Source organism: Carlito syrichta, unplaced genomic scaffold (genome assembly GCF_000164805.1).
Source record: "Carlito syrichta isolate Samal-C Ts95f unplaced genomic scaffold, Tarsius_syrichta-2.0.1 Scaffold130439, whole genome shotgun sequence".
Lineage (NCBI taxonomy): Eukaryota > Metazoa > Chordata > Mammalia > Primates > Tarsiidae > Carlito > Carlito syrichta.
The window spans coordinates 24965-34713 of NW_007074535.1; the positions used below are offsets into that span (position 1 = coordinate 24965).

General features: G+C 52.3%; 1 protein-coding gene across 1 annotated transcript in view; it reads right to left on the minus strand.

Moving 5' to 3' along the window:
• The window catches only part of SURF6 (surfeit 6), a 6136-nt gene extending 1756 nt beyond the window's left edge, over positions 1-4380 (minus strand). The window contains exons 1-3 of the mRNA XM_008049021.1: positions 4272-4380; positions 2001-2204; positions 1318-1406 (exon numbers count right to left, since the gene is read on the minus strand). Coding sequence (XP_008047212.1) covers positions 1318-1406; positions 2001-2204; positions 4272-4365 — 387 coding nt within the window. The 5' untranslated portion in view covers positions 4366-4380. The remainder of the gene's footprint in view (positions 1-1317; positions 1407-2000; positions 2205-4271) is intronic.
• Positions 4381-9749: the final 5369 nt, after the last annotated feature.

The window sequence follows — 9749 nt, forward strand, 5'->3', positions numbered from 1 at the left end:
TTTTTTTTGAGTTGGAGTCTCACTCTGTCGCCCAGACTGGGGTGCAGTGGCCTCTCCCAGTCACTGCAGCCTCAACCTGCTGGGTTCTGGCCATCCTTCCGCCTCAGCCTTCCAAGTAGTTGGAACTACAGGTGTGTGCTACCACGCCCGGCTAATTTTTTGATTTATTGTACAGATGAGGTCTCACCAAGTTGCCCAGGCGGGTCTCGAACCTGCGGGTTCAGGCAATTCACTCACCCCAGCCTCCCAAAGTGTGGGATTACAGGCTGAGCCACGGAGCCCAGCTACTAGGGTGCTTTCATCTGTCATCCACTGCTTTACAGACCAAAGGGCAAGACTACCATCCAGAACTTGGAGTCAGTTCTGAATGCCTGGGTGCCTGTCCTGACCTCTGCCCATTGTGCTCATGACACACCCAAATGCCACTCCTCCAGATGCTTCTCCCATCCTGGTACCAACAAGAGAGCCCCACACCAGACTGAACCAGACCTGTGCTGCCAGAGCCCTGATTCCTCTTTTCTTTCTTTTTGAGTCTCACTCGCCCAGGCTGGAATGCAGTGGCATGTTCATGGCCACTACAGCCTCAACCTGCTGGGCTCAGACAATCCTTCTGCCTCAGCCTTCCAAGTAGCTGGAACTACAGGAATGCGTCACCAAGTCCAGCTAATTTTTTGATTTATTGTGGATATGAGGTCTTGCCATGTTGATCAGACAATCCTCTCGCCTCAGCTTCCCAAAGTGCTGGGATTACAGGCGTGAGCCACCGCGCCTGGCTTCCCTGATTCCTCTCTCTAATCAGATACCACATCCTGGGACAGCCAGTGGGCTTAGCCCAGGATGGGAAGAAGCTGGGGGACTGTCCCCCACACATGAGACCTAAAGGGAGTCAAGACCATTCAGCACAAAGAGCCGAGGCTGGTTCTGTCCTGGGCACTGATGCTTCCTGTGGCTGGTTACCTCGTCTCAGGGTCCCTCATCCAACTCACAGGGCTAGCATGACATTCAGAAAAACAGATGCCCAGGAAGTGCCCAGACCAGTTTGGGGCTCAGCAAAAGCAGCTCCCCAGAAGCTGGGTAAAGAGAAGAGCCTGAGGCTTTGGAAAGGCCAGCAGGAGGCTGGTGACCTTGGGGACTGAAGTTCTCTAAGAAAACAAGGACTGCTCTCCCAGGCAGAGCTGCTGAGGCCCTGGCAGGACTCGCTGCAAAAGTAAGAACAGTGCAGTCCTCCCCAGAGCTGACCCCATGGGATCCGGGGACAGAGCAGTAAAGTGTTCCAGCAGACACGCTGTAGGGGCTCCCGAGGTCTCGCCCACCTACCTGGCCCCGTGCCGCCTGGATCTTCTCGTGCAGTCGCTGGCGCAGAAAGTCCAGGGCAAAGAGAGAGTCGGATTCCTTGGCCGGGCCATCTGCAGGAAGGAGCCCTCTTCAGCCTTTCCCCTCCCTCCCCAGGGCCCAGCATCTAAGTCTAAATCTCTGTTCATCGACCTCCCTGTTGCCTGGTGGCTACTCGTGGACTGTAGGGCAATTCTAGTAAATTCTACGCCACCTCTTCAATCTGGATGGGTCCCTACAATGTCCTCCAGCACAGGTGACTAACTTCCTCGCAAGGTAAGGCACTGTGGCATGAGAAAATACTTCCTATGGCAGAAGCCAAGCTATCTCCCATTTCTTCCAACTTCTGCGGCCTGAGCCCTAGAACAAGTTGGCTCGTGACGCCCACACAGAGACCTGAGGGCAGTGAAGCTCTTCAAGCCTAGCTACTCCAGGTCCTCTGAGAGACAGGGCCTTGCTCTTGCCATCCTGCTTGCCACATGGCCTGGACCCACCATGTACATGCTCAGATGCCACCCACCCACAGTGCTTCTACGATCTTTGCTCTTGGGGACGTCTTGTGAGATCCACGTGTGCCTGATAGTGCCTTTTCTTATGCACAAAAGAGACCATGTCTGTATCCAAGCCCAAACTGGTCTGTACTCCCCGCCTGCCCCAGAGTCTCTCACCTGCAGGAGCCCTATGGGAGCCGGAAGCCTCCTTCTCTTTGGCTGCCTCTGGCCTCCTGGTCCCAGATGCCACTGGAGACTTCTTCTCCACGGACTTGATCTTGTGCTCAGCAGTGTGTTCCTTCTGCTCCTGGAATTTCTTTTGCCTTTTCTTCTTTTTCTTTTTTGGGGGTCCAGCAGCTTCTGGGCCTTTAGTTTTGCCAGCTGAAGTACAAAATAAGAGCGTTGTCATTCCAATCTCTGTGACTCATTCAACAGGCAGGAAAGTCTCCCTAAGGCTTTGATCCCAGAAGGATGCAGAGAATCAGGATGGAGTAGTCAGACACTTATCCACAGAGCTCAGAACCGCAATCCTAGAAAGCAGGTTGGCTACACATGTCATAAACTTAAAAAACATTCACATTCTTGACCCAGCAGTTCTGCTTGTGAGAATTCATCAAATACAGAGATTTGGTTGGTTTCAAGGATGTTTATTGCCTTATTTAAGTGAAAAACCAGGAAAACCTAAATATCCACCTCTAGCAACAAATAATGGCATGCTATACAACAAACTACTACATAGCTATCATCAAAAATAATGACATAAGCTCCCCCTTCTCCTTTTCAGTCTGAGTCTCACTCTGTTGCTCAGGCTGGAGTGCAATGGCACACTCAGTCACCGCAGCCTCAACTTGCTGGGCTCAGGAGATCCTTCCGCCTCAGCCTTCCAAGTAGTTGGAACTATAGGCATGCACCATCATGCCCGGCTAATTTTTTGATTTATTGTAGAGACAAGGTCTTGTCAAGTTTCCCAGGCTGGTCTCAAACACTTGTGCTCAGGCAATCCTCTAGCCTCAGACTCCCAAAGTGCTGGGATTACAGGCACCGCATCTGGCTATAGGTTTTCATTTTAGCAGGTCAGGAAAATGTTTATTTTTTAAATGGAAGAAATGAGTATGTATAGTAGGACCTGCATTGTTTCAATACGTGAAATATACACTTATGGGCTGTACTAGGATACGTGCACTTATAGAAGAAGGATGAGAAAGACAATCTGAGGTTATAACTAGGTGATGAGAAAACTCAACTAAGTTTTCTAATTTCCTGTAGCGAATATGTTTTCCATGTATAAAGAGTAAATTCAGCTTGGGCAACATAGACCCAGTCTCTACAAACAAAACAAAACAAAACAACAGCAAAAAACTAGCCAGATGTGACAGCATGCGCCTGCAGTCTCATGTAGTGTCAGCTACTTGAGAGGGTAAGGTGGGAGGATCCTCTTAGCCCAGGAGGTAGAGGCTGTGATGAGCCATGATCTTGCCACTGCACACCAGCCTGGGCAACAGAGTGAGACCTCGGCTCAAAAAAAAAAAAAAAAAAAAAAACAAACGAAAAAAGAAAAAGAAATCGTTTTACGTCTCCTGGTTCCACGCTAAACCCTGATGCTCCAGGGTTCAGACAGCTGACAAGTCCTAGCTCCCAGCTTCCCCTGCTGACCCATCTACTTTCTGTGCACAACCTGGTCACCAGTCATGCCAACAATAAAGGCAGGCGCCCTCTTCCACCTTCCCTCTCCCCACACAACACCGGGTCCTTCCAACATGGGCTGAGAAAGTATTTTTCCACCGAGTGTCCACGACTGGGAACCCTCCGGTGGAGGTAATGAAGGCGGCTCCCAGTGCCCACCAGCCGAGAACCTATCCTACAGGGGTCACCTCCTCCAAATCTCTGCTGCCGCCCTTCCTGCCCGAGGCAGGGTGCAACCCCAGGATGGCAGTTTCGGGCTGAGGCCTGTACCAAGGGAAACACCGGTAACCTTAAACGGCACTTATGTTTACTTCAAATACTTTTCTTTTTGAGTTGGAGTCTCACTCTATTGCCCCAGCTGGAGGGCGGTGGCACAATCACGCCCTCTGCAGCCTCGACCTTCTGGCCTCAGGCGATCCTTCTGCCTCAGACTCTCGAGAAGCTGGAATTACAGGCGCGCACCACCACACCCGGCTAATTTTTTTGATTTACTGTAGAGACGAGGTCTTGCATGTTACACAGGCTGGTCTTGTTCTCCTGGGCTCAGGCAATTCACTCGCCTCGGCCTCCAAAAGTGCTGGGATTCCAGGCGTGAGCCACCGCGCCCGGCTTACTTCTAATGCGTAGACGTGTCTAATCCACCCGAAGGTTACACCAATCTCGGCCGCAGCGAAGAGCGGGGAAAGAAAGGGACCCCGCTTTCCAAGCCCCCCACCCCCAGTCCCGCCCAGACACTGCAAGTCCCCGCGCCCGGCTGCTCATTACCCCACGTGCGCTTCCGCGGCTCGGGCCCGGGCTGGGCGCAGATTTTCCTCGCCAGGCTCTGCAGGTAGGTGTCTTTGGCGAGCAGAGAGGCCATGGCCGAGGCCTGGGTCGGGGCAGCGCCTCCGGTGTCCTGCAACGGAGACAGGCCGAGGCGCGGCCGCGGTGCCTGGGTCACGCCCGACACACACTGACCGGGGAGCACAAGCGACGCTCCGGCGCCCGAGGCTGCCACCGCCGGCTCCGCGCGCCGGAAACCACCGCCTGCGCAGGCACCGCCAGTCGAGCGCCGAGCCCAGCCCGCGCTCGATTAGCCAGGTCTGGCTGCGCCGGAAGAGGCGCGGGGCTGCGCGGGGGCGCACAGCATTGTGGGCCGTGGGCTGCCGCGGACGAGTCGCGAGCAGTGGGGTGGCCAGCCAGTCTCCTGCCGGCTTCTGCCGGGAGGCGGGGTGCTGCTGGGCGACTCCGAGTCCCGACCTCTGTGCCTGCGCTTCCCCGATCTCTCATGTGTGCTAGCGGTGTCCATTTCCCCACCCCTGGCACACCGCCCCGTACCCAGCAGGCGCTCAATAAATGGGGATTGAATGAATGAATCGTCAGTATGGAATGAATTCAGTCCTTCAGGGACCTCAGGTCTCGGGGAGAGGCGGACTGAGCGCCCAGCGTGTGGCAGACACCCAGGCCCTGGGGACACAAGTGTAGCTAATGCACAAACGTGTTCCCATCGAGGTAAGGATGTCACGTGTCAGATGAGGGGCGGGAGAAGACGGCTCACGGAGGACCCGCTGGGGGGGCGACTTTTGCTCGGAAACACAGACTAAGATTTTTAGCCAAGACTTGTCCATTGTAAGAACTCGCAAGCCGGGCTCGGTGGCTCAGTCTGTCATCCCGCGCCTTTGGGAGGCTGAGGTGAGTGGATTGCCTGAGCCCGCGGGTTCGAGACCCGCCTGGGCAACTTGGCGAGATCTCATCTCTACAATAAATCAAAATTAGCCGGGCGTGGTAGCGCGCTCCTGTAGTTCCAGCTACTCGGGAGACTAAGGCGGAGGGATCGCCAGAGCCCAGCAGGTTGAGGCTACGGTGGCCCGGAGCGGCCACTGCACTCCAGTCTGGGTGACAGAGTGAGACTTCAACTAAAAAAAAAAAAAAAAAAAAAAAAAAAACTCGCCACGGGCAGGAGAAAGAAGAGGTCCCTGGCCAGCGCAGGGGACCACCACCCTCCTGTTCCTACACTTGAAAATTACAGGCTTTTGTTAGGCACCCAGAGCCCCTTCCTGGGCTGCCTTGAAGTCGGGAGGGAGGGCTCCGGTTACTCATTCTGGGAAGGGGAACTTGCTTAGATTACAGCTTCCAAAGGCTATTTCAAAAGGCTGCTGCTAAGATACATTTTGGGGAATAGGGGGTCAGAGTCTCACTCTGTCGCCCAGCCTGGAGTGCAGCCACGCCATCTGGCTATCGCAGTCAACCTTCTGGACTCTCAGGCCATTCCTCCGCCTCAGCCTGCTGAGCAACTGGTACTACAGACAGTGCCACCACCCCTGGCTAATATCTTCGTTTATTGTAGACGATCTCGCCAAGTTGTCCAGGCTGGTTTCAAACTCCTGGGCTCAGCCAATCCTCTTGCCTCCACCTCCCAAAGTGTTGGGATTACAGATGTGTGAGCCACCAAGCCTGATCTAAAACAACAAGAAATTAACTATTTCTCCTACCCTCTGCCATGAGGCAATGTTTTATGCAGAGGATGTGCTTGACTATGCTCACGAGTCCTCTAAACAGCAGACTCTCATCCAAATACCCTAAAACCATCACCTAAGTACAAAACGGGGATCAGACGTCCCCTACCTCATCTCAGTTAAAGCAGCTTGGCCCTTCCAGGTGCTCAGGCCAGAACCTTAAGGCCCCTGACTCCTTTCTTATTTCTTATTCCCTGTCAGCAAATCCTGTCCACTATATCTCCAAAGTACTTCCAGAATCTGACTCTACCCACTCCCACCTCACCACCACTATGGTCTTATTTTAGATTTTTTTTTTCTTTCAGAGTCTCACTCTGCTGCCCAGGCTAGAGTACAGTGGCACACTCACAGCCACCGCAGCCTCTACCTGCTGGGCTCAGGTGATCCTTCCTTTTCAGCCTTCCAAGTAACTGGAACTACAGGTGCATGCCACCACGCCCAGCTAATTCTTTTATTTATTGTAGAGAGGAGGTCTCACCAAGTTGCCCGGGCTAGTCTTGAATCCCTGGGCTCAGGCAGTCCTCTTGCCTCTGCCTCCCAAAGTGCTAGGATTACAGGCGTGAGCCACCATGCCCAGCCTGTTTTAGATCTTAAAAGATGTACAAAATAACAACCAAATGCATTGCAAAATAAAAATAGGAATAAAAAGACATTGGGGAACAACTGAGGAAATATGAATATGTATGGATACATGACAATATGGAGTTATCACTTATTTTGGCGGTGATGATGGTACTGGGCCATGAAGGAGAAAGAACCAAGATGAAAAGTATTTAGGGTGAGATATTGTAAGGTTTGCAATTGATGTTCAAATGGTTTGGTTTTTTTTGAGTTGGAGTCTCACTCTGTCGCCCAGGCTGGAGTGCAGTGGCATGCCCATGGCCACTGCAGCCTCGACCTGCTGGGCTCAGGGGATCCTTCTGCCTCACCCTTTCAAGTAGCTGGAACCACAGGTACATGCCACATGCCCAGCTAATTTTTTGATTTATTGTAGAGAGGAGGTCTCGTCAAGTTGCCCAGGCTGGTCTCCAATCCGTAGGCTCAGGCAGTCCTCTCACCTCAGCCTCGCAAAGTGCTGGGATTATAGGTATAAGCCACCGTGCCCAGCCCTCAAATGGTTTTTAATGAGAAACAGCTAGCAAAAGTGAATCCCCAAAAGGGTCTATATAGTTGTTCTTTATACTACTACTACAACTTTTACATGGGTTCACATGCTCTCAAAATAGTAAAATACTTGGGGCTGGACACGGTGGCCCAAGCTTGTAATCCTAGCAATTGGGGCACTCAAGGTGCGGGACCAGCCTGAGCAATATAGTAAGACCCTGTCTCTAGGAAAAAAATTAAAGCCGGGCTTGGTGGCTCAGCCTGTAATCCTCGTACTTTGGTATGCCAAGGCCAGTGGATTGCCTGAGCCTACAAGTTCAAGACCAGCCCGGGCAACTTGGCGAGAGACCTAAATTACAGTAAAAAAAAAAAAAAATTAGCTGGGCATGGTAGCGTGCCTGTAGTTCTGGCTACTTGGAAGGCTGAGGTGGAAGGATTGCCTGAGCCCAGCAGGTCGATGCTGGGGTGGCTGTGAGCGTGCCACTGCACTCCAGCCTGCGTGACGGAGTGAGACTCCAACTCAAAAAAAAATTAAGAAATTAGCCAGGTGTAGTGGTACACATCTGTATCTCAGCTATCAGGGAGGCAGAGGCAGAATGATCACCTGTGTCCAGAAGGTTTAGGCTGTGATGAGCTGTGATCGTGCCACTGTACTCCAGCTTGGACAACAGAGTGAGACCCTGATTCAAAAATAAAATACGCCGGACTCGGTGGCTCAGCCTGTAATCCCGTGCCTTTGGGAGGCTAAGGTGAGTAGATTGCCTGAGCCCGCGGGTTCATGACCCACCTGGGCAACTTGGTGAGACCTCGTCTCTACAATAAATCAAAAAATTAGCTGGGCATGGTAGTGCGCACCTGTAGTTCCAGCTACTTGGAAGGCTGAGGTGGAAGGATTGCCAGAGCCCAGCGGGTCAAGGCTGTGGTGGCCGGGAGTGGCCACTGCACTCCAGTCTGGGCGACAGAGTGAGACTCCGGCTCAAAAAAATAAATAAAATAAAATAAAATAAAATACAAGTTAAAAAAAGCTTAGAATGTCAAGGTGATATAGACTGCCAATTGATCAGGGTTTAGCAACACAGGTCAGTCAGCCCAGGGCACAGAGCCGTGGCTCTGGGCAAGAGGCAGTGGGCAGAGATCTGTAGCTTTGCTGGTGTCATGGAGACAAGAACTGCCTGATGTAGGTTCAAGAGAACTGCACAGAGACTGCTTCCCCTGGGAGTTCTGCTACTAAGGATAGGAGAGGAAAAGGGGTCAGGGAGCGGCTTTTTTTTTTTTTTTTTTTTTTGAGTTGGAGTCTCACTGTCGCCCAGACTGGAGTGCTGTGGCCGCTCCCGGCCACCGCAGCCTCAACCTGCTGGGCTCCGGCGATCTTTCCGCCTCAGCCTTCCGAGTAACTGGAGTTACAGGCGCGCGCTACCATGCCCGGCTAATTTTTTTATTTTATTGTTGAGATGAGGTCTCGCTGCCCAGGTGGGTCTCGAACCCGCAGGCTCAGGCAATCCACTCGCCTCAGCCTCCCAAAGGCGCGGAATTACAGGCTGAGCCACCGAGCCCAGCGGGGGAGCAGCTTTAATAGAGAAACATCTTATTGTCAAATGGAAGTGATGGCTGAGCACAGTGACTCACGCTGTAATTCCAGCACTCTGGGAGGCTGAGGCAAGAGGATTGCCTGAGCCCAGGAGTTCAAGACCAGCCTGGGCAACATGGTAAGACCTCATCACTACAATAAACATGGAAAAAATTAGCTGAGTGTGGTGGCACATGTCTGTAGTCCAAGCTACTCGGGAGGCTGAGGCTGAAGGATTTCTGGAGTCCAGCAGGTCAAGGTGCGGTGGCTGTGATCATGCCTCTGCACTCTAGCCTGGGTGACAGAGAGACTCCAACTCAAAAAAAAAAAAAAAAAACAGATGGGAATGATGGTCTTGGCCAAGCAGAACATAAACTTGATGGTGCAGATGATTTTATCACTTAGGTTTTTAGAGACTGAGGACAAGTGAAACCCCCACAAAGTCTGGCCAGTTTCTTCCAGCCTTTCCCCTCATACGTGCTTCCATTTGGTCAACTCTTTTTCCCCCTTAGTGGTTAGGTACCAGCTATTTTTGCAATTAAAATAGGGCAGGAAGTGATTACCAGGCATCTTATCAATGGGGAAACTCCCTCGGAGAGGAAGCAACTTTCCAGGCTGCCCCAATACCAGGGCTGTGCAGTCCCGCCTGTCTGGTGCCTTGTACCTGGCAGTAGGATCTCCGGGCCCCATGACGATGGGTCAACTTGTCCTTCCCTGGATCCTGTGCTGTCACCTCACCCGTACTGGGGAGTGAGGGGGTGATGATGGCCTTCCTCATGGGAAGGAAGTAGGGCCCTTGATAGCAGTGAGGGGGCAGGTTTAAGTCCCATCTCTACTCTCCTGGTGACATCCCATCCCCCTCCTTGATTCCCACTCAGTAATGTGGTTTGTGCATTTTTTTATTTTTGAGTCAGGGTCTCGCTCTGTCACCCAGGCTGCAGTGCAGTGGCATGATCCACTTTAGCCTCTTGAGTAGCTAGGACTATAGGCACGCACCACCACACCCAGGTAATGTTTGTATTTTTTTTTTTTGAGTTGGAGTCTCACTCTGTCGCCCAGACTGAAGTGCAGTGGCTG